This window comes from Dendrobates tinctorius, unplaced genomic scaffold (genome assembly GCF_039654945.1).
Source record: "Dendrobates tinctorius isolate UK_male_01 unplaced genomic scaffold, ASM3965494v1 ptg000060l, whole genome shotgun sequence".
Taxonomy (NCBI): domain Eukaryota; kingdom Metazoa; phylum Chordata; class Amphibia; order Anura; family Dendrobatidae; genus Dendrobates; species Dendrobates tinctorius.
In genome coordinates, this window is record NW_027361728.1 from 8,041,428 (window position 1) to 8,067,120 (window position 25,693).

The 25,693-nt window shown below is 44.9% G+C and overlaps 1 protein-coding gene across 2 annotated transcripts in view; it reads right to left on the minus strand.

The window, feature by feature from the left end:
- Nucleotides 1-19,323: 19,323 nt before the first annotated feature.
- LOC141092486 (probable cation-transporting ATPase 13A4) overlaps nucleotides 19,324-25,693 on the minus strand; it is a 260,800-nt gene continuing 254,430 nt past the window's right edge. Inside the window, exon 30 of one of the 2 annotated variants that reach the window (XM_073578658.1) lies at nucleotides 19,324-19,691. In XM_073578658.1, the coding sequence (XP_073434759.1) occupies nucleotides 19,443-19,691 (249 nt within the window). In that variant the 3' untranslated portion in view covers nucleotides 19,324-19,442. The remainder of the gene's footprint in view (nucleotides 19,692-25,693) is intronic. The other variant, XM_073578659.1, reaches the window with a different exon arrangement.

Here is a 25,693-nt window from a genome sequence, read left to right on the forward strand (position 1 = left end):
TTAGGCAGTGCTTGGGAAGGTGGAGCAATCGCTGCAGCTTCTGCATACGACTGGACTGTACCGGTGACCGGCGGATGTGCGAGCACAGTCTTCGAACCTTATGGACCAGGCCTGTTAACTCCGGATAATTAGTGAGGAAGCACTGCACCACCAGGTTCAAGGTGTGAGCCAAGCAAGGTATGTGTCTGAGTTTTGAAAGGGCTATGGCTGCCACAAAATTCCGGCCGTTGTCACTAACTGCCTGGCTTTTCCTTACAGAGTCACACACTTAGATAGCTTCAATTTGGCCGTGATAACAGCCGTTAGACGGTACTGAGAGAGGAGCGTGCACGTACACTGCTGTACGGTGTATGTAAAATTGTCAAGCTCCGTGTTTTTGTATACGGACTGACACACGCTGTCTCTCTCTAGTTTTGAATGTAATCAAACAGCAAATATACTAAACTTTTTAAAAAAGGACAAAACTATAAGGTGTAGGTTTGTAAGAACGGACAAACACCTCGAATTTTCCTTACAGAGTCACACACTTAGATAGCTTCAATTTGGCCGTGATAACAGCCGTTACACAGTACTGAGAGAGGAGCGTGCACGTACACCGCTGTACGGTGTATGTAAAATTCTCAAGCTCCGTGTTTTTGAATACAGACTGACACACGCTGTCTCTCTCTAGTTTTGAATGTAATCAAACATCAAATATATTAAACTGTTTGAAAAACGGACAAAACTATAAGGTGTAGGTCTGTAAGAACAGACAAACTTCTCGGCTTTTCCTTACTGAGTCACACACTTAGATAGCTTCAATTTGGCCGTGATAACAGCCGTTACACGGTACTGAGAGAGAAGCGTGCACGTACACCGCTGTACGGTGTATGTAAAATTGTCAAACTCCGTGTTTTTGTATACGGACTGACACACGCTGTCTCTCTCTAGTTTTGAATGTAATCAAACAGCAAATATACTAAACTGTTTGAAAAATGGACAAAATTATAAGGTGTAGGTCTGTAAGAACCGACAAACTCCTCGGCTTTTCCTTACAGAGTCACACACTTAGCTTCAATTTGGCCGTGATAACAGCCGTTACACGGTACTGTGTGTGGAGCGTACACCGCTGTACGGTGTGTGAAAAAATGAACACTCACTACCTCACCAGGACAAAACAATACAATTTGGATTGCTTTTAAAAAAGCAGTTTGAACTCCAGTGTGCACACAGCAATGCAGCTAGCCTTAAAAGGCAGGCTAATCACCACCAGCGCTGCTGCACAAAAGCAAAAATCTTCACCTTTCACTGCACAGTAACTACAGTGAAAAGCGCTAGCAGCAGAAGCTGTTTTTTTTTTCTTTTTGCCTTCCTAACGCTCTCCCTACAGAATCAGCAGCTGCAGCAGCTCTCCCTATTCTGAGATCAGCAAGAGTAACATGGCGGTCGGCCTCCCCACCCTTTTATACCCCCTGTGACGCCACACAAAGCAAGCCAATCACTTGCATGCCCTTCTCAAAGATGGTGGTGACCGCTGCCTATGTCATCACGTTGCCCACAGTGTCCGTTCTTCCTGATTGGCTGAAAAAGGGCGCTAAAGCATCTTTTGAAACGCGACTTTGGCGCTAAAGTTGCCGACCTTGTGGCCGACCTCACGCTAAGGTCGGGTTTCGTTTCATGAAACCCGACTTTGGCGAAAGTCGGCGACTTTTGAATTTTTTCGACCCGTGTCGCTCAACTCTAACAGGCTCCACTCCTGGTGGTGCCCTTTTGGACATTCCTTTAAGGTTCAGGTTTGCAATCATACAGCCCCCGGAAACCAAACACTTTGCCTTCATGAACGGAGTTTGGATGTTCGTGGGAATAACGCCGCCCCATCGGCAGTTGGCATAATTTATTGGTGGGAAGTCCGACGGTATATGATCGTGTTCGATTTCAGAATTTTTTTTTTTGGTTTGTATTTTACTTTTTTATTCCAGCCTTTCTTGACTTCATAAGGGCATGACAAGCCTATATCTGCATCTACTCCATCTCTTCCTTTTACTCCTCCACCTCTTTTCTAAATGTAGTTGCCCTTTTCCATATGTTATTTTTGTCTTCTGAGCATTTTGTCTGCTTTGGGACACCTTTAAAGGTGTTTTGTAATTGTTTTCTATGTGTTTGTATGTGTTTGTGTTTGCCTGTTATTGTTTTCAATGGGGTTCGACGGTGCTCTTCGAACGTTCGACGAACATTCGACGAACTTGCCTCCTGTGCGACGAACCAAAACACTAGCGGGGTGGCTCAACACTACTCCTGATATATAGAAGTACATTGCTAATGTTTAAACTATGCTATACAGTATATACCTGGTATCTGGTGATACTGTACCCTTTCTGCCAGGAAGTCCTCCTCCAACCAACACTAAGTGTATCATTGACACCTGGAACATTGTCCCACATGTGTGATTATTTCTTGCGGATCTTCTTGTTATATTGTGGTGTGATCCATCCTGAGCGTGTGAGTGTCTATGGGTTACTCCTGCAATTTAGATGTACATTTAAAAATTACCCAACACTGTATACAGCTCTACGCTTGTGATACATTACCCATTTACTGCTTGTTATATTCTGGTCTAATCCAAACTGACCAAGTGAGAGTTATTTTCTGACTGTGGAAATAAATACTGAAATTGACAACAATGACACCTACACTGTGTACAGCTGTACTATTGAGATCCATTACCGTTTTACGGCTTTTTAGATTGTGTTGTAATCCAATACTGAGCCTGAGAGTGTCTGTGTGTGCCTCCTCAAATATCTACGGAGATTTAGAATGTTTAAACTATACTATATATACCTGCTATCTGATGATACTGTACACTTTGTCTAATTTTTATATTCTTGTCTAATCCATACTGAGCCTGTGAGCATCTCTGTGTGACTGATGGAATATATAGGGAGATTGACAATTATCCTTTGACTGAATAGAGCTTTACGCTTCTGATACAGTGCCATATATCTGATGTTATTTTGTGTCTATTTTCTGCAAAATTTGAAGTTTGGTGGAAGAGGCCGCGGACGTGGGCGTGGGGGGGGGGCAGCTGTTGCTGATGGTGGTGGTGCATCTGCTGGTAGTGGCAAAATCACAATAGCAGCTAAGGCAGGAGGTGTTGAGCCTGCGTCATGGTCTGGTTCCGGAACGCCTGGAAGGCTACCTTTTCTGGGAGTAGGTTAACCGCTTTTAAAGGCGGAGCATGAGGAACTGGTTTTGGCTTACATTGCCGAAACAGACTACAGCAAATATGCCCTCCTCTTCTGAAGTTTGAAAAAATGCAAGCACTGAGTCTTCAAGTGCTGGCTCCTGGTCAGGAAGAACCCCTTTCCTTGTGTCCTTCACCCCCACCAAAAGTGAATGATGCAGCAGGCCACACATCACATTAGTCAATGTAGCTCTTTCTATCATACCATGCCTGGGTTATCAAGTCAAATCGTGAATTCCCAAATCAAAGATGAATCAGACATGGAGTGTGGGGGCCAGCCAGGGCAGTGGGGTTAATCAGTACTGGGCCAGTGTCTCACAGGTATGTGCCACGGTGGTAGTGACCCATTCCGTGGCCCTGGGCGTCCATGCAAAGTGGTGAATTATGTTTATAGGTGAATGATACGTGATGCCACCTGTGGTTTCTGATTAGATTGACTAGCGCTGCAGTGTCGCTTCTCTGGGATAGAGCATTTACAGTTTCTACTTCCTTCGGTTTCTGCTGCAGGAGCGTCAGTGTCCCTACAACCTCGGAGACCGGAATCCGGACCATGCACTCCAGCTAGGAGTGAGCCTTAACTCTGCTCATCCTCCAGCTCCTCTTCTCATGTCCACACACTTCCCCTTCCCTGCACATAGTGCCCTAACTTACCTCCTCTGTTATGAATGGGTCACCGAGGAGAAAAAAGCAAAACAAGCTAAGACACAGAAAACCAGAGAGGTTGGTAACTATGCAGATGGCAGATCCCTGATCCTACCACACAACTAGCACAGCCGGGGAGCGTACCTATGATGTTCCTAGACGCTTCGTCACAGTCGGAGTACTTAATAAGCCTGAAGCATGAAAAGGGGAAAAGTAACTGTCCAAGAGCAGACCCCAAAGGAATAGATAGCCCCCACACATGTATTGACGGTGAAACAAGATGAAGGCACAAACACAGGCAGAAAAATAGGCTGAGCAAACGATGGGGCCCAAAACTAACTAGAGAGGAAAGGAAAGGAAAGACACTGTCTGCAACCTGCAAAAAACCCTACAAAAATAATGTCCAACACTTCTGATAGCAAAATTAACCCTGAAGTCACTAGACTTCTCCCACTATATCAGCACTCTGAAATATTCTGAGACAGAGCAAAAAGAGACCAAACTAGTAAGGGACAAAAAGCAAAATGGCAAAATACTGGTAAATAAGAGTGGAAATTCAGCATAGCCCCCAGCCGGGGCTGGCTGACTACACCAAAAAACTGAATAGACCAACAAAATCAAGTGTGAACATTAGCAGAAAAACTTAGCTTTAGATGACTGGAACAGAGCTGAAAACCAAGAGCTGACAAGCCAGAAGGAATCACCAGCAACTGAATAGGGCGTCGGCTGTCTTAAATCCAATCTGAGACTCCTGAGGTCCAATCGTCATCCTCATTCTCAGGTGGCAGATCTCCACCGATCAAATCAGCTTCACTACCTCCTGCTACCACTAGAGGGAGTCTGGAAGGAGAGCTCACAACTGGTGAACCAGAGAATGAACTCACAACACTCCTCCCGACCACAGAGAAAAGCTCCTCAGCAGTCAGGTTCAGAGGTCTCCCTGCTTGCTTGGAGTGGGATATGTGTTGTGTGTTGGTTGAACTGCTAGAGAGATCTTTCGTTGCTCCCAAGCATGACATCACACTCCCTAGGAGGAAGGTAATGCCACTGTGGCGACCGTACTCCTGGGGACGCCACAAGTGCACTGATGCCCAGCCACTGCTAGATGATTCTGCTGGTACATTGACCCAGACCACTACATTCCCCCACACTCTACACAGCCAGAATCTGACCCAGAGGAAACTCAGGTTCCCCTTCCCGCATACTATACCACCTTACAAGGTGACAAAGAGGAAGGTGCAGATGAAAGTGCAGGTTACTTGAGCAGGTGGGGGGCATACTCATGGGCGACGGCACTGACGAGGGCCCACCCGCCGCCACCCACCCACCGTCAGACACACCGCCACACACTGCCGTACTATGAGGGGCCCTGTGCCAGTGCCATCGCCAACGAGTGGGTCCCCCCTGCTTGCTCCGGATCACAGCACGTGCAAAGTTGAAATACTTACCTCATCCCTTCTCCACCGCCATGACGTCTTCCGCGTGTCCTGACAGTGATATTCTGATCAGAGAGCACAATGACATCACATCTGTATGCCCTCTGCCTAAACAGCCAAGTGCAGTGAGATGGAAGATGGGGACAACGAGGAGTTCAGACTAGTACAGGGATTCCATAGCGAGGAGACTTATTTAATTGTTTTCAATGTTGGGACAGCAATTTTTGGGGAGAACTATACTCTGGAGAATGATATATGGGGCCCACCATACACTGGAGCATTCCAAAGGTGGACATCAGACACTGGAGCAGCATTTACAGGGCCCATTATACACTGGAGCATTAGAAATGGGGCCCATTATATATGGAGCATTATTTGGGCCCATAAAACAGTGGAGCTTCATCCATGGGGACCAACATATACTGTAGCATTATGTGGAGCTCATCATATACTGTTCCAAACATTATATGGGACCAATGATTCTGTATGGAGAAATATATGGGCCTCATTACTCTGTATAGCGCACTATGCGGTGGCCATAATACTGTATGGAGTAATATACTGTCCGTTTTTGGAGCTATTGGAGAATTTAAAATCGATATCAGTCATGAGATGTAAAAAGTGAAGTATTTTTCATTGTACTATACCGCTATTTCTCTATCGTATCGGAGCATCATGAGTTGTGGTATGTGTTAAAGGGGCGCTCTTTGGCCCAGGGCACATGAAAACCTGGAACCAGCCCTACCCCTCCACAGCTTTAGCTAAATAACCCCCAGTTTTCAGTGCGCAACTATTATTATGAAGTAAATTAAGGTTGACAAGCTTCAGTAATAAAAATTGATGTTTTTGCCATTCAAAGGGGCACTGTAGGTGTGTTTAATGTCCTCCACTCCCTGCAGACTTTGCTTCCCCATTGACTTGCATTGGGTTTCGTGTTATAGTCGGCCTTCGACTTTTCACAATAATCGGCCGATTTCGTTCGACCCGACTTTTGAGAAAGTCGGGTTTCATGAAACCTGACTCGACCCAAAAAAAGGCAAAGTCGCTCATCTCTACTTACCACCCACGCTTGCCAGCTGTTGTGGATGAAATTTGCAGGACTTGCCGCTTGTGTGAATTAGCCAAACCTCCCGCTCAGCGAGCCGCAACACAGACTATTGTGACCTCAGCGCCCCTTGAGCTCCTGACGGTGGATTATCTGACCATTGGGCCCGCATTTCAGGGATACGAACACTGTCTCGTTATGGTAGATCATTTCACCCAGTTTGCTGTGGTCACCCCCACTCGGGATCAGACCGCAGAGTCAGTTGCCTCCGCAATCTGTAGAAACTTTATACAAGTATACGGCTGTCCTCAACGAATACATTCTGATCAGGGAGCATGTTTTTTGGGAAAAGTCATGGAAGAACTACATTACCTCTATGGAATTGACAAATCCCAGACCACACCGTATCACCCGCAAGGGAATGGGGCTTGTGAACGATTTAATCGAACATTGATTCAGATATTGCGCATATGTTTCTGAATTAGATTGGGTCTATAACAATAGGGTACATCGAGTGACTGGCTATACCCCCATTCCCTGTTGTTCGGACGAGAAGGAAAAGGATCACGGAGGTGGAGTTAGACCCCGAAGAACCTCAGCCTTGGACTGGAGTGTCGTCTTGGGTCCGAAATCATCGTCACCGGCTGCAAACTCTTCACCGGGTCTTACGTCGTATCCATCCAGGCGGACCGTTGTACGAAATATGACCTGAGGAGGATGAAACACTGCCCACCCGTATTGTATAAAAAAAATACAAAACAACACCATACGGATCCAAATATATATCCCAATAGAGTCGTCCACTTTATAGTGCCGACTCAATGGGAATGAAGAATGGACACTCTAGCATAACATATTACACAGGGAGAAATGGAGTACGAGTCCAATATCATAAAAAATGACAAGATTTATTAAACATGTAGTACTGACAAATTACATACATATATGACAGAAATGAAGGATCAACTAATGTCCGCTGCTTATTAGTCCTACAGATTACAATATAAAGTGCTTAGTGCTTATGATGGATATGGGCCGTACTTAAGGGATAAAGAGGTAAGGAGAGATCCTAACAGGTGCGCATCCTGAAAAAAATCACACTATCCCATGCAATAGTGCTTACCCATATTAAACTCCACCAGGACAACAAGCAGCGCCGCCACCGACACGCGTTTCGCCTCTTTCTCAAGGTGCCGTATTGTGCATCGTAATATGTTACACCCATGTACTTCCTCCGACCCAAAGCAACCGGAGCCTACCCTGTCGAAATCCGTACCGTCTTCCGTATGTTGGGACCCGGACGACGACGAAGATTGTCTCCCAGGACACAGAGGCCCTCCACTCAGTAATGAATCATCTGACACAATTAGCCCGCCCGCACCAAGCAGCCCACCGATGTCCACCACCCCAGATGACTCTACCCCAGTTGAACTTAGACGCTCCGAGCGGTCAACAGCCAGTAAACCCCCTGAACAATATGAACAAGACCAGTTTGTATGGCAATGAACATTGATACCTCCGCAGATTCATTTCAATAGACTAAGGCCCTCGCCCGAGGACTGGCGAGCTTACAGGGTGGGAGAATGTGGGGAGGAGGACCCCCATATAGTGATTGGGCCGGAACCAAGGGGACCGCCATCAGGGTTCCTGAAGGAATCACACCAGGGGGATGACAAAGGGAGAGACACGACTAAGGGTGTCAGGGCAACAGGGGGCGGGGCTAGGATAAAAGGAGCAGGGGGCGCGCTCAGGCGTCAGTTGACAGAGAGCCAGACAACAGGCAGGAAGCCGTGTGAGACAGGGAGGACCGAGGGAGCGGACGGTGTGTTCTGGAGAGACCGACAGGGGTCTGTGAAACGAAAGCTGCGCACTCACCGACAAGCGACACATGAGAGACTTTCACCGGCGGCCGCTCCCCTCATATGGTCGCATACAGTCGCCCCTGCTGTTTCTCTCCCTGCTGTGACAAGTCCGCGGCCTCCAGTAACCGCTGCGACTACAGACCGTTCCGTTACAGCGGTCAGGACACTGCCCCCCTGCCTTCTCTCACAGTTGCGGCCCTGTCATCACTGGCCCCTGGGGACGCGATCTCTCTACAGGCGGCCGTAGAGGCCCCCGTCCAGCTTGCTAAGGGACCCTGAGCAGAGGTTGGTGAATGGTTATATTTAGAAACTGCGTCATAACTCTGCGGTGAGACGAGAGCCACAAGGAGACGCCTGTTGCGCCCATCGGCAGTTTCTTCAGGGCCTGTTGCGCCCCACCGTCATCGTTTCTTCAGAGCCTGTTGTGCCCTACCGTCATCGTTTCTTCAGGGCCTGTTGCGCCCCACCGGCATCGTTTCTTCAGGGCCTCTTGCGCCCCACCATCGTGGTGTCTTCAGGGCCTGTTGCGCCCCACCATCATCGTTTCTTCAGGGCCTGCTGTGCCCCACCGACATCGTTTCTTCAAGGGCCTGTCGAGCCCAGCTCCATCCCGGAATATCGAGGCGTCAAGGCAGCCGCATCAGCGACCTCTACGCGGCCACACCTGTGATCCTGAGAGACCCCTGGAAGGATAAGTTTACTATAAGAGATAAGGACCCCCCAGTTTGGTCATACGTGGCCTATAGCACCCGGGCCAACCGGGTTAGTCGCATTAACCATAAGAAAGTGTTGTTAGGTTTGTTGAGTCCCTGCGTGGACTGATTGCTGTTAATACTTTTTGTTTGCTCAATATAGCACCAGCGGCTGCCGTTTATAAAAGTTATTTCCACAAACCACACTCAGTCTCGTCGTGTCTCGTCACTGCATCCTGCGAACCTGCTCTGACCCTACACTGACACGATGGGAGATGATGAGGTCCTAGACCCCACATGGAGTCAAAGCCATCAGAGTGATGTGTGCAGTTTGAAGGAAGAGGTGCTCCAGCTGCACAGCAAGCGAACGAGCAGAATGCAAAGGCCCCTAGCCTTTTCTCTGTCCTATCTGGCCTCCATGCGGGATGTGTGTGCCGTGTTGCACTACTATGAGTACTCTACAAAGTTGGCCAGCGCTGATGAAGCCATTATCAGCGTTACTATCTACCTTCTATGAGTCCTTGAAAAAATGCTTCAGGCGATGATGGATCAGGTGGTGGCACAGGTGTTAGAGGAGGAGGAAGATTAGTTATGAGATATATGGAGGAGACAAATTATGGATGGCTTTGTAGGTCAGTGTTAATATCTTGAAGTGGATACATTGTGAAATTGGGAGACAATGAAGGGATTTGCAGAGGGGAGAAGTGCCAACAAACTAAGCACACCAAAGCCATCTCAACGGAGCTCCCAGCCTAGACACAGCTGCACTCTGTATCGTCATGACAGAAGTGAGGCATAAATATTCTCAACCTGAGCATCACCTGCATGACGAGGTATCTAAATGCAAAGCACAAGATGCAGTCGAGTGAACACCTGGAAAACAAGGAAATCTCCTGAGCCTCCTCCTGCTCCCTCCTCTGCTGCAGTCTCTGCCTCTTCCTCTCCCTTCAGAGCAATAGGGCCATCTGGCTCCCCGCAATGAAAGGATGTGACAGCACACCACCAAGCATCTCTACACCATCTCATTGAAGAATTCAGCTGTACATCCCCCAAAACAATGGATCCCATATTTTACATGTGGCTTCACAAGTGTTTTCTATAGGGCTAATAATATTTTGGGATCACGGGAACCACAGTACGTGGTTCCCAGACACCAGTGCTTTGCGGGTATACCATCCCTGCCCTGCACGAATATGTTGTGAACAAAATTAGGTGTGCATTGAGCAATGTCATCAGTGTAAAGGTCTACATAACCACTGCTCCATGGGCCAGAAAGTATGAGCAGGGACGTTATACTGTATTACTCTCAATGCCCACTAGCTAAATGTTGTGGCAGCTGGACTTGAGGCAGAAAGCATTTGGTTGCATGTCTTACCACCGCAAAGCATTGCTGGATGCTTTTTAGTTGTTTCTTTCATTATGTTGCCTCATTCTCCTACTCCACTTCCTCTAATGCCTGCTCACCTGGTCAGTGTAACACCTTCACCACCAGCTTCAGCATAGCCAGGGGTAAACTACAGCAGGCTGTTCTGAAATTCATCTGTATGTGTGGAAAATCTCACACTGCACAGGAGCAGTGGATGGGGATCAAATAACAAACAGATTTATGGTTGTTGCCACTAAACCTCAAGCCTGGCCTGGTTGTGTGCGATAATGGGCAAAATCTCATAACAGCTCTGGGCTTAGCCATGCTGACACACATCGTTTGCCCAGTGCAAGTGCTGGATTTTGTGATACAGAGCGTCCTTCAACCCCTTCATGACCCAGCCTATTTTGACCTTAATGACCTGGCCATTTTTTGCAATTCTGACCAGTGTCCCTTTATGAGGTAATAACTCTGGAACGCTTCAACGCATCCTAGTGATTCTGAGATTGTTTTTTCGCGACATATTGGGCTTCATGTTAGTGGTAAATTTAGGTTGATAATTTTTGCGTTTATTTGTGAAAAAATCAGAAATTTGGTGAAAATTTTGAAAATTTTGCAATTTTAAAATTTTGAATTTTTATTCTGTTAAACTAGAGAGTTATGTGACACAAAATAGTTACTAAACAACATTTCCCACATGTCTACTTTACATCAGCACAATTTTGGAAGCAAAATATTTTTTTGTTAGGAAGTTATAAGGGTTAAAAGTTGACCAGTGATTTCTCATTTTTACAACAAAATTTACAAAACCATTTTTTTTAGGGACCACCTCACATTTGAAGTCACTTTGAGGGGTCTATATGGCAGAAAATACCAAAAAGTGACACCATTCTAAAAACTGCACCCCTCAAGCTACTCAAAACCACATTCAAGAAGATTATTAACCCTTCAGGTGTTTCACAGCAGCTAAAGCAATGTGGAAGGAAAAAATGGACATTTTAATTTTTCCAACACAAATTTTCTTTCAGCATCAATTTTTTCATTTTCACATGGGCAACAGGATAAAATGGATCCTAAAATTTGTTGGGCAATTTCCCCTGAGTACACCGATACCTCATATGTGGTCATAAACCACTGTTTGGGCGCACGGCAGGGCTCAGAAGGGAAGGAGCGCCATTTGACTTTTTGAATGGAAAATATGCTGGAATATTTAGCGCTTGCCATGTCGCGTTTGGAGAGTCGCTGTGTGCCTAAACACTGGAGCTCCCCCACAAGTGACCCCATTTTGGAAACTAGACCCCCCAAGGAACTTATCTAGATACATTGTGATCACTTTGAACGCCCAGGTGCTTCTCAAATTGATCCGTAAAAAAAAAAGTACTTTTTTTTCACAAAAATTATCTTTTAGCCTCAGTTTTTTCATTTTCACATGGGCAACAGGATAAAATGGATCCTAAAATTTGTTGGGCAATTTCTCCTGAGTACACTAATACCTCATATGTGGTCATAAACCACTGTTTAGGTGCACAGCAGGGCCCGGAAGGGAAGGAGCGCCGTTTGACTTTTTGAATGGAAAATTAGCTCCAATCATTATCGGACACCATGTCGCGTTTGGAGAGCCCCTGTGTGCCTAAACATTGGAGCTCCCCCACAAGTGACACCATTTTGGAAACTAGACCCCTTAAGGAACTTATCTAGATGTGTAGTGAGCACTTTGAACCCCCAAGTGCTTCACAAAAGTTTATAACATAGAGCAGTGAAAATAAAAAATCATTTTTTTTTCCTCAAAAATGATTTTTTAGCATGCTATTTTTTATTTTCACAAGGGTAACAGGAGAAATTGGACCACAAATGTTGTTGTCCAGATTGTCCTGAGTACGCTGGTACCTCATATGTGGGGGGGCACTGTTTGTGTGCACGGCAGGGCGCAGAAGGGAATGAGCGCCATTTGGCTTTTTGAAATGAAAATTAGCTCCAATCGTTAGCGGACACCATGTCGTGTTTGGAGAGCCCCTGTGTGCCTAAACTTTGGAGCTCCCCCACAAATGACCCCATTTTGGAAACTAGACCCCCTAAGAAACTTATCTAGATGCATAGTGAGCACTTTGAACCCCCAGGTGATTCACAGAAGTTTATAATGCAGAGCAGTGAAAATAAAAAATCTTTTTTTTCCTATAAAAAATTTTTTTAGTTGGCAATTTTTTATTTTCACAAGGGTACTAGGATAGATTGGACCCCATAAGTTGTTGTCCAGTTTGTCCTGAGTATGCTGGTACCCCATATGTGGGGGGGAACCACTGTTTGGGCACACGTTGGGGCTCAGCAGGGAAGTAGTGACATTTTGAAATGCTGACTTTGATGGAATGGTCTGCGGGCGTCATGTTACATTTGCTGAGCCCCTGTGTGCCTAAACAGTAGAAACCCCCCACAAGTGACCCCATTTTGGAAACTAGACCCCCCATGGAACTTATCTAGATGTGAGATGTGCACCTTGAACCCCCAAGTGCTTCACAGAAGTTTATAACGCAGAGCCGTGAATATAAAAAATCATTTTTTTCCCTAAAAAAAAATGATTTTTAGCACGCAATTTTTTTTTCACAAGGGTAACAGGATAAATTGGACCGCAAAAGTTGTTGTCCAGTTAGTCCTGAGTATGCTGATACCCCATATGTGGGGGATGACCACTGTATGGGCACACGTCAGGGCTCGGAAGGGAAGTAGTAACGTTTTGGTATGCAGAATTTGATGGAATGGTCTGCGGGCATCATGTTACATTTGCAGAGCCCTTGATGTACGTAAACTGTGGAAACCCCCCACAAGTGACCCCATTTTGGAAACTAGACCCCATAAGGAACTTGCCTAGATGTGTAGTGAGCACCTTGAACCCCGAAGTGCTTCACAGAAGATTGTAACGCAGAGCCATGAAAATAAAAAATCTTTTTTTTTCCTCAAAAAATGAATTTTTAGCTCGCAATTTTTTATTTTCACAAGGGTAACAGGATAAATTGGACCCCAAAAGTTGTTGTCCAGTTTGTCCTGAGTACGCTGATACCCCATATGTGGGGGATGACCACTGTATGGGCACACGTCAGGGCTCGGAAGGGAAGTAGTAACGTTTTGGTATGCAGAATTTGATGGAATGGTCTGCGGGCATCATGTTACATTTGCAGAGCCCTTGATGTACCTAAACTGTGGAAACCCCCCACAAGTGACCCCATTTTGGAAACTAGACCCCATAAGGAACATGCCTAGATGTGTAGTGAGCACCTTGAACCCCGAAGTGCTTCACAGAAGATTGTAACGCAGAGCCATGAAAATAAAAAATCTTTTTTTTCCTCAAAAAATGAATTTTTAGCTCGCAATTTTTTATTTTCACAAGGGTAACAGGAGAAATTGGACCCAAAAAGTTGTTGTCCAGTTTGTCCTGAGTACGCTGATACCCCATATGTGGGGAGGGACCACTGTTTGGGCACACGTCGGGGCTCGGAAGGGAAGTAGTGACGTTTTGAAATACCGACTTGATCGAATAGTCTGCGGGCATCATGTTACGTTTGCAGAGCCTCTGATGTGCCTAACAGTGGAAACCCCCCACAAGTGACCCCATTTTGGAAACTAAACCACACAAGGAACTTATCTAGATGTGTGGTGTGCATTTTGAACCCCCAAGTGCTTCACAGAAGTTTATAACGCAGAACCATGAAAATAAAAAAATCTTTTATTTTCTCAAAAAATGATTTTTTAGCCCGCAATTTTTTATTTTCACAATGGTAACAGGAGAAATTGGACCCCAAAAGTTGTTGTCCAGTTTGTCCTGAGTACGCTGGTACCCAATATGTGGGGAGGGATCACTGTTTGGGCACACGTCAGGGCTCGGAATGGAAGTAGTGACGTTTTTAAATGCAAACTTTGATGGAATAGTCTGCGGTCGTCATTACGTTTGCAGAGCCCCTGATGTGCCTAAACAGTGGAAACCCCCCACAAGTGACCCCATTTTGGAAACTAGACCTTCCAAGGAACTTATGTAGATGTATGGTGAGCACTTTTAACCCCCAAGTGCTTCACAGAAGTTTATAATGCAGAGACGTGAAAATGAAAAAAACATTTTTTTTCCACAAAAATAATTTTTTAGCCCCCAATTTTTTTTTTCCCAAGGGTAACAGGAGAAATTAGTCCCCAAAAGTTGTTGTGCAATTTTTCCTGAGTACGCTGATACCCCATATGTGGGGGTAAACCACTGTTTGGGCACACGTCGGGGCTTGGAAGGGAGGGAGCACCGTTTGACTTTTTGAACGCAAAATTGGCTGGAATCAATGGTTGCACCATATCGCGTTTGGAGACCCCCTGATGTGCCTAAACAGTGGAAACCCCTCAATTCTAACTCCAACCCTAACCCCAACACATCCCTAACCCTAATCCCAACCCTATCCATAACCCTAACCCCAACACACCCCTAACCCCAACACTAACCATAACACTAACCACAAGCCTAACCCTAATTCTAACCCTAACCCTAATTCCAACCCTAACCCTAATTCTAACCCTAACCCTAATTCCACCCTAACCCTAATTCCAACCCTTACCCTAATTCCAACCCTAACCCTCTTTCCAACCCTAACCCTCTTTCCAACCCTAGCCCTCTTTCCAACCCTAACCCTCTTTCCAACCCTAACCCTCTTTCCAACCCTAACCCTAACCGTAATGGAAAAATAAAAATATTTTCTTTATTTTATTAGTTATGCCTACCTATGGGGGTGATAATCGGGGGGTTCATTTACTTTTTATTTCATTTTGATCACTGTGAGAGTGATCAAAATGAAATAATGGAATCTGCAGTTGGCAGATTCGGGCGGGCGCACTGCGCATGCGCCCGCCATTTTCCAAGATGGCGGCGCCCATGAACCGGACCCGCCGGACACCAGGAGCGACGGGGGGACTTAGAAGGTGCCGGGGGCGGTGAGAGTGGGTGAGGGGGTTATCGGAAGCTGGCGGGGAGTGGAGGGAATGGGAGGGGGGCAGATGATGACAGCGGCGGCAGATCGCCGCTGTCATTCAGTGGCGGGGGGGCGATCGCCGGTGGGGGGGGTCGAATCAGTGTCTCCAGCCATGTCCGATGCTACTGCAGCATCGGCCATGGCTGGATTGTAATATTTCATCAATTTTCATTGATGAAATATTACTATCGCTCTGATTGGCTGTTTCACTTTTAACAGCCAATCAGAGCGATTGTAGCCACGTGGGGGCGAAGCGACGCCCTCTGTGGTGAATTACAAAGCCCCCTGTATCTGCGGGTCAGGTGACCTTTCAGTGACCCCGGTCACCCAACCCGCAGGGGGGCTTTGAATTCATGACACAGGGTATGCGTCATAGGTCGGATTGGCGCCGACTTTCATGACGCATACGCTGTGTCACAGGTCGGGAACCGGTTAAAATTATGCAGATACAGAAGAGAGCTGCTGTTGAAACTACAGGTCATCTATGCGCGCTTTTAGATTTCTCACCCTGATATGCTGCAGCTTCACTTTTGACTTCCTGATCACTGCCTCATACTGTATGTCACATTCCCACAAGGTAGGGACATGTTGCACATGTTAGAGAGACTGTGCGAGCAGTAGCAGCAGGTGATAATGGGGTTTGAGCTGCAGCATGCACTGGTGAGTCGCTCTGTGAACCAATAGTACTTCACAACCAACTAGTAGACCTCTTGTTTGTGCTGTGCACTGCTTTGAGTACTCCACGAACATGGCCAGTGCTGATGACTGCATCATCAGTGTTACTATCTCACTGTTCAATGCTTCCTGGGGAAACAAAGCTTCAGTCAATGATGGATGAGGTCGTGGCACAGGAGAAAGAGGAGGAGGAACAGGGACTTTTCATGCCATTATCATGCCAATCGTCCACACACGTCTTGGAGGATGGCTTCCTGTACCAACAGCGGACATATACATACATATCCAGTCAGGGGACAGTTTTGGAGGATGAGGAGGGAGAGGAGGATGATAAAAAACAATGTTCACAGCAGGGTGGCACTCAAAGCAGCTCACGTGCTTTACTGAAGCATGGCTGAATGGATACAGAGGACCCAGACGATACTACTCCCGCTGAAGACAGCTTGTCCTTACCTCTGAGCAGCCTGGCAGACATGAGGCAATACATGCTGCTGTGCCTGCTCATTGACAGCTGAGTTGGCAAGATTGTTACAAAGGCTGATTACTGTGTGGCCACCCTACTGGATCCCACTACAAGCACAACGTGCCATTCTTACTTAAGTCACTAGAGCGAGATTGAAAAATATGGGAATACAAGCCGATGCTGATAGATAAACTACTGAAGGCATCCCCACCTGATGGGAGAGATCAGTGGAAGTACAAGGCAGAGGAGGAGAAGGAGGAGGAAGTTGCCAATGCAGCTGGGGCACCGTCACCACTGCAGATGGGATGGTTAGCATGGCAAAAATGGGTAAAACCTTACTCAGCACGTCGCAACATCCAGCACCATCATCTGATATGGTTCATATTACCAGGGTTTATGTTATACCTGTGTAGCCACTCACTCAAAATTAATAGATTAGATGCTAAAAAAAAAAACTTAGCCTGCCAATTCCTGTACAGACTAGATATCCCAGAGTAGAAAAATTTGTTTGCTTTTTTTACGCACAGAACTCCCACAGACAGAGGTGCAGAGTATAAATATTTTTTGGCACACAACTCGTACAGACACAGTGGCAGAGTATAATTATTTTTTAGTCACACTATTCACACAGACACATCTGCACAGCACACAGAGAGACTTTTTGGCTTAGAACACCTATAGGCTTTTTGGCACAGTACTCCCAGAGACTTTGTAAAACAGTACTACCATAGGATTTTTGACATAGTACACACAGATGCTTTTTGGCACAGTACACCCAGAAGCAGGATTGCAGAGGCTTAAAGGCAAAGTTATTTTTTTAGACACAGCTACAAGTCGCACTGATACAGCAGTAGAGTACAATTTTGTTTTAGACACGCTATTCACAAAATGACAGCTGAACAGTAGAGTAACTTCTGAAACACTGCTCATATGGACACAGTGGTAGAATAAAATTATATTTTCAGGTCACAAATGGGAAAGAGATGGCTGCAGAGTAGAATTTTTTTAGACACACAACTCATCAAAAACCATTACAGAGTACACTAATTTACTAAACACACTACTTACAAAAAAACGCTGCAGACTACACTCATTTTTTTTTTTACACACAGTAATTACAAAAATCACTGCAAAGTACAATTATTTTTTACACACAATACTCATATAGACACAGCCGTAAAGTAAAATTATTGGTTTGGCTTAGAAGTGGCAACAAGATGGATGAGGTCAAATGTTTATTTATAAGACTGCTAGAAAACACACAGTGGTTTAAAGTAACAGTACTCCCACAGGCGGAGGGTTGCAGAGTACACACAGCGACTTTCAAAGACTACTGAAAAACACACACCAGTCCAGAAAAAATATTTATTTAGCCTAAAAATGACAAGGAGACGGCTGATGACAATATTTTTTTACCAGACTACGAGAAAACACACACTGTTCCAGAAACTTTATTTCTTTGGCCTATTTATGGCTATGCACAAAATAAAGAAGGATTTTTCCAGTGTCTCCAGGAGATAAAATAACAATTGCTTTATTGAGAATATAAAATCTTCATACCATCAGGTAAAAACGACATAAAGAGGCATATGAAGGGGAGCAATTTCCTACGCGTTTCACCCTAAGAGGGCTTAATCATGGCTATGGGATGTTTGATGCCAATTATTTATTTCTCAGACTGTTTGAAAACACACAGCAGCTTAAAGTAATAGTACTCCTACCAGCGGGGGTTGCAGAGTACACACAGCAACTTGAAGGGCAGTCACTATCAGTCCCTCACTCCAGCTGCATCCTATCCCTACACTAATGAAAGCATAATGGCAGCATTCGAAATCCGGCCTTTATGCATGCCAGGTCATGTGCTCCAGAAGCATTCCCTTCTTTTTTCCTCCCATGTTTCCCCCTTTTTTTCTATCAGGAATATTGATTACATAAAAAAATAACGAACAAAAAATTATTTTGGGACATTTTATGATGGAATAAATAAATCACTGGTTTCATACAATACGTACCAGGAGCTGGATAATTTCTTCCTTTTTCATTGCGGCCTTTCAACATATTTTATTAAGAGCTCTGCAAAGGAATACGTGGGTGGTAAGACAGGAGTTTTTAGGAAGTTAGGTCAAACGGGGCCAGGGTGTCCGAAGTGTCCACATGGCCTATAGGTACTTATCAGTTTGGCAGCCACGTAATGTTAAATCGCTGCAGCCCATGTTATCCATGGCCACTGTGCATCATAGCAGTGGGCCAGAACAGGGAAGGAGAGATGTGGCGACTCATCGCCTGGGTGGATGCCTTTAGGGCAGGAGTCGGTTGGACTGAGGAGATGAAGGAAGTTGGAGCTTTGACGAGAACGGTACAGACAGGCCAGATGCTTTACCAGAGGCAGCCAAACCTGGTGACTGATGATTTCAAGACGGGGGCGAAACAAGCAGAAGGATTATCATCATGGCGAGGTTAGGCCAGGAAGGAACTGGGGAGCCATCTAAGACGGTTCAGTCTGGGCATGTGTTGCACAGAAGCGACAGCAGAGTCGGGAAAGATAAGGAAATAAGTGAATTCCATGATGTGCCAACTGTGGATTAAACGTGTGAAGTATTAAGTAAAGAGAATGTTCAAGTTATCCTGGACTATGTCTCCATTACTGGAGGTCACCTGAAAGAGGGACCGTCGTCACCTGGGAAGTGCCCGGGAGGACCTGTTTTTTGTAGATGCAGGTACACTGAGAAGAAGAATACAGTTTTCTGTGAGGGAAGGTCGGGACACAGATGCTTCAGTATCTCTGGTCACGACTACAGTCCTGCCCTCCCCTTACAAGAGCAGAAGGGCATCAGAACCAGTAGCTCGGACAGATTTTCAACATCTTTGCACTCATCTAGATAAAAAGATCTACAATCATCAGCAGTAAAATGGTAGAATTTTTTTTAATGAACTATTAAATAAATTATTTGTGAAAGTCTACATCACCTTTAAAGAACACAAAAGTTTACATGAGAAAATATTTCTTACTACTTAAGTTATCAAATCTTTGTGTGCTGAAAATTGATTCTTCAGTTTTGCTGTCCCTTAGGATAAGAATGTTCATCATTCAAAACACTGTCATGCTCATAACCTTGATTAATGTAGATTTTGTCATCTCCAGGGGTCTTTATACAATTTCTATAACTTGTTGTTCCAATAGGTGGCCAATTTGTGTCCTGTTCCAAAACTGCATGTAACTTTTTATATTTGCTACCTGGTTTCATCTTTAAGCATCTCTTCAAAGCCAACCAGAGAGCCCTGTTATCAAGAATGAATTCCTGAAAGGTAAGGATTAATAAGTGGGCTGGTTAACAATATTAATACCAGATGTCATATACAGTATATTGAAAAGTAACAAACAATACAAGTAGATACTGTACAAGAAATTAGAAAACTTGTCTATGTAAGAACAAATAGATAAACAATATATCATTCATTAGCGACTTTGACATAAATTGGGATTACTGGATGACTGTTAAAGAAACTCCAGAATGACAGATGGTGTGGTGTGTTTCTGAAATGCAATGGTTAACAACTAATGTGGTAAGAAAAATATAAATTCAATGAACATTCAAATTGGAAATTGATATTCAAGTCAAATTAAAGTACATGGACAGTGAATGGTTAGCTTGTCTTGTAAGAACCCAAAAAGCTATACTATGATTGTTGAAAAAGGTTTAAGTTCAGCTAGATAACCTTGCGTCCTGGGGCAATTGTCTCTAAATACGTGCCATTAATACGTGCCATCTACCTATATATTGTTGCAGACCAAATACCCAACTCTCAAAAGCAACAGTATTTTCTTGTGTCAATAGTATATTTTAGCAAGATAATTAAAAATGATCGAATCTGCTATGATGTGAATTTGCTTAATCGCTTGGATTTTACAGGGAAATTTAATTTGCAGTAACGTTATTCTGTACTAATTGAATGTTCCTTGCTATGCTCTGGAATATCTCAAGACCCCAGAGCTTAATAAAAATAAGGCGTAAAAAAAAAAGTTATGCCTTATAACTCACCTGTCCCGCCATTAATTCAGCCCACCGTCCGGTCCTTGGTGCCTCTTCTATTCCACTTCTTCCAGTGCAAATATTCTCTTTGGCTCGTTTACTCCAGGTCATGGCTTCCGGCTTCACTAGGACTCGAATGTCACTGCACGCTGTGTGTTGTAGTGCACATCATTACATCACAATGTTATGATGTGCGCCACCCGAGTGACAGCACAAAGCGCAATAACATCTGAGGTTGAGCCAGAAACCTGGTCCTGGCGTGAAGAGGCCACAAAAAATGCATGCAACCAAGTGGAAAAGTAGACATACCAAGGATCAGACAGTAGGCTGCAGAGATGGTAGGACAGATGAGCAATGAAATGTGTATTCTTTTTTTAACCGTCTACCTACCATCCTACAGTTCAGTAAAATGGTGGTTGCAAATTGAAGTTGCAAAGTTAATTGAAAAAAATACATTTTCTGGAGAATATATTTTTTTTATAATATTGAAGGAGAATTAAATTCCACTCAAATAAATTTTCTCATCTTTAAAGATTATGCATCCTGCCATACTGCAAAAATCCTTAGAGCTTGACAGAAAAGTATTCAGAATTGAGAGTCCTCAGTGGTTGATACCTTTTAATGGCTAACTGAAAAGATGGTAACACATTGCAAGCTTTCGAGACTACTCAGGTCTCTTCATCAGGCATTGACTAATACAAAATCTGAAGAGTCACATATATATGCACAACACAGCACAGAAAAAATGCAATAGATGAGACAAGTGACGTGAAACAGAATTATGATTATGGGAGAGGGAGAAACATAAATATTGGACCAGTTCATAGATAAGGAGTCCGGATGTTTTATTGTCCTCTGATTGGGGTCTCCTAATGTGTTGTGATGCCCCCACAAGGTCTTAGGAGCAAATTCCTTAATTGACAAGGAATCACCTGCTACATTACAAAGCTAAACGTCCCTCATATGTTTCTGGAGCAAGAAATCAGATTTTGAACTTGTGTCCGGACGTGTATTGGGCAGTGAAGATGCACTTCTAGCTTCTCAGCCTCATGCTGCATTCCAGAGCTAACAGTATGCTTCCTTGGCAGATTAGGCTGGTAGTGCAATAAGAGACTGCGCTGCTGTGGTAGAATTCAAGGTATCTTTATTACCAATGCGTTTCCTGAGCCAGTCCCAGCTCACTTCATCAGGGCAACCTTGATGCCCTGATGAAGTGAGCTGGGACTGGCTCAGGAAACGCGTTGGCAATAAAGATACCTTGAATTCTACCACAGCAGCGCAGTCTCTTATTGCACTACCAGCCTTCTCTTTGTACCAAGTCCTTGGACCTCGTGCAGACTGCTGCAGCTGTTTTATGTGATTATAGGTGTTGTGACTCTCACAACCCTATCAGGTGAGCCTAACACTTGCTGTGCACTCATCTACTTTCCATACAGACCTACACATTGGAAGCACCCTGTCTCCCCCTTTCCTTGGCAGATTGGAACGTTGTTTTCTCTGGTACTTGGCCACTGACCTGTCAATCAGCCAAGGAAGGATGCTACTAGGTAGAAAATACAGAGTGAGGATGAGACGATAGAGATGTACCCGTCACTCCTCAATGTACTTCAAGGCACAACTTCAGAACTAGATTTCTTGCTGGTGGAAAATTATATTGGGATCATAAAGGGATCCACTCGCTTATCTTTAAAATGATCACACAATCATATTAATGATTTTGCAGCAAACTTTTGTTACTGGTTTTCTTTAAGAGGATTAAGGTAATTTAACATTTCACAAGCCATTTACTGATGTCAAATCAGGTATCAAATTATACTTTATTTGTGCCATTGCAGGGAAGGTGACCTGACGGACGGACGGACGTGTCAGAATAGAGAAAGATAGGTTTGCACAGTTTAGACAGGTGTCAGTTACCACAGTGGGGAAACAGCTAGGAAAGTGTAGTGCATTTGCAGTACCTTGGGTTGACCATTAGATGGCAGGGAGGAGTGTGAGCAAAGGACTTGACATCAGCTTAGGGCTTTAGAAACCGTTGGTCATGGGGGGCGGAGTTACAGTGACAGGGGACCGGGAGTGTTATAAATACTGAGGGAGGGTTCCAGAAAGTTCCAGTCCCCAGGGGGAGCTCCAGTGACAGGAGGAATACGACAGTTCATGCGCTGTGAGGAAAACCGTACCAGGGGGACTGAGGAGAGAGAACGTCAGGGGGGTGGTCCTGACAGGAAGAACCGCAGAAGAGACGAGACACCGGGTGTGGGACACCGTGTTGGACACGACGACTGATCAGTGGAAGTGCTGTTGGTTTATGGGCCTAAGGCGGCCACAGTGACAGACCTGTCAGGAGCGTCGATGAGTACAGAGGGGACGTATGCATACACGTCCCCAGTATAGAGTACGGTGTGTAAGAAGCGGCCCTGGAAACGGAGGGCCGTGAGGTAAAGAAAGTGCGGTGTGCTCTGAGGCCGTCAGACGGACGGCGAGTGAAATAAACTTGGACCTGTTGCACCCAGAATCTGCCTCCATCTTGTCTGTTTTATCTCTGCGCGGTAAGAAGAGGGACCATCCCCCCAGCTCGGCCACCGACTCTACACCATGATATCCCAGTGTTGTGTTATCTGTGTTAAAGGGAATCTGTCAATGAGTTTTTGCTATGTAATCTGAGAGGAGCATGATTTAGGTACAGAAACTCTAATTCCAACGATGTCTCCCATACCAAACTATGTTTTGCAGTTTCAATAAAATCATTGGTTTATCAGCAGGACATTATCACTAAAGAACTCCATGTCTTGTGCTCCCTGTTCCAAACATGCCCTCACCATCGCTTATCAGCTTTCTGTCAACATACAGTGCAGATAGAAATCTGACAATCAGTGGTGGTGGTGGGTTGGGGGGGGTAAAATGATCTCCGCATTCTGAGCTCTGCTAGAGTTGCAGAAGAAAAAATTGTGATATATTGCTGGAATCAGGGTCTCTGTCTTTATCTCATGCTACTGTCACATTACATAGCAATAACCTGCTGACAGATTCCATTTAAGGTAAGCTTTGTTAGATTAATTTACAGGACTTATAGGGAATCTATCAGTAAGTTTATGTTTCACAGTCTGATATCTATATAAAATCGAAGCTAGAACCCTTTTCTTATGAGGACAACTATTTGCGATGGCCATTCTTACTAAATCAGTATGAAAAGAAAAATATTACATACATGTAAGGCTAAGTGCACACGTTTCAGAAAATTTCTGCTCAAAAACCTGACTCCCTTCCCAGAAACTGCACCTCTTCTTCCGCGGCGTTTTTTGCGCGGTTTTGATGCGTTTTTGATGCGTTTTTTCCACAGCGGTTTCAAAACGGATGGAAGAAGCCAAAACCGTGGAAAAATCCACAAAATTAATGAGCATGCTGCGCTTTTTACCGCGATGCGTTTTTTTTGCGGTAAAAAAACGCATCAATGTGCACAAAAAGTGCAAAATGCATAGAAATGACTGGGAAGCTTATTTTTAGCGGTTTTGTAGTGGTTTTATAGTGAAAACCGCAGTAAAAACCAGTAAAAAAAAATGCTGTGTGTGAACACAGCCTAAGGCGTGTACCAGGACTGATGTGTACTCCACCCCTCTTTATTATTGTGTAACTGTATATAGTGTTTTGTACTATATTATGCTGTAGCTTAGGGTAAGTGCAGTACCTCAATGTGGACACTAGATGGGGGTACATTAGTGTACATAGTGTTGTGAACTCATTTTCTGGTCTGCCTCTGGTTTCTGGTGAGGGAGCTGGTTGTGTTGACAGAGGAGTTGTGAGTTCTCTTTCTGGGCTCCCTCTGGTGGTGGCAGGAGGTAATGAAGCTGATCTAATTAACAGAGACCTGCCACCTGATAATGAGGATGAGGATTGGACATCTGGAGTCTCAGACTGGATTTAAGACAGCCGACTCCCTATTCCCATGCTGGTGATTTTTTCCTGCCTCCTGAGGTCTTAGTTTCCAGCTCAGTTCCTGTCTTCTCAAGCTAAGTTGTTCTCTGCTTATGTTCACATTTGATTTGGTTTGGTCTATTCAGTTTTTTGTGTGGTCAGTCAGCCCCAGCTGGGGCTGTGCTGAATTTCCACTCTTATGTCATTGTATGTGCTAGTTTGCTTTTTGTCCCTTATTAGATTGGCCTCTTTTTGCTCTGCTTTCAGAATATGTCAGAGTGCTGATATAGTGGGAGAAGTCTAGTGACTTCAGAGCTTTTGCTATCAGAAGTGTTGGACATTTTTGCAGGGTTTTTTGCGTGATTGCAGACAGTGTCTTTCCTTTCCTGTCCTTTCTAGTTAGTGTGGGCCCCATCGTTTTCAGCCTATTTTCCTACCTGTGCTTGTGCTTTCATCTTGTCTCACCGTCAATACTTATGTGGGGGCTGTCTATTCCTTTGGGGTCTGCTCTGGGGTAGCTTAGATTTCCCCTTTTCTTGCTTTAGGCTTATTTAGTCCTCTGGCTGTGACGAGGCATCTAGAATCATCGTAGGTACGCTCCACGGCTGCTGTCAGTTGTGTGGTTAGGATCAGGGGTCCAACCTCTCTGGTTTTCTGTGACTTAGCTTGGTCTTGTTTTCCTCCTCGGTGACCCATTCATAACAACATAGTTTACATAGGAGGAGTCAACTGTGGGGTAAGCCAGGAGTATTTCCTGAATATAAACAGTAGCCCAAACAGTCCTCTAAGGCTTTAGAGCCTGGGGAAGAACAGTGACCCCACAATGTTAAAGTAGGAGCCAATTTTGTCCAGGGCCAGATAGGGGGGGCTGAAGGTTGCAGCAGGAAGACGATGCAGGGCAGCCCCAAGATGTGGCAGCTTACTACATGGGCAGATGCCCTTTTGTCTGGGGTGAAACGGAAAGGGGAACTCCTAAAGTTAGCGAAGCTGGACAAGAAAGATAATGCAGTACCGAACGGGTCAGTACATCCCGGTGACACACTGGGAGGAAAGAGGGAAGACACAGGGAAAGTAAAGGATGCATACTGTGTGGAACCTCTTGATGTGGCTGTAACTGAAATGGACATGCTTTGTACTGATGCAAGTAAATTCTTTATTGTTAAGTTGGAACTGGACTCTTTTTGCATAACAAAGCCAGCAGCAGAACTTCATCAGACCATTTGGGACCCTGATGGTGCAGAAGGTGTAGCAAAAGGTATTCCATAAAGGGGACATTTGATGAATGTGTTGGGAGACCAGGGCGTGATTAAGCAGTTTTTGTCAGCCACGACTATGGCCCTGGCTCCCCTCACATATCGCAA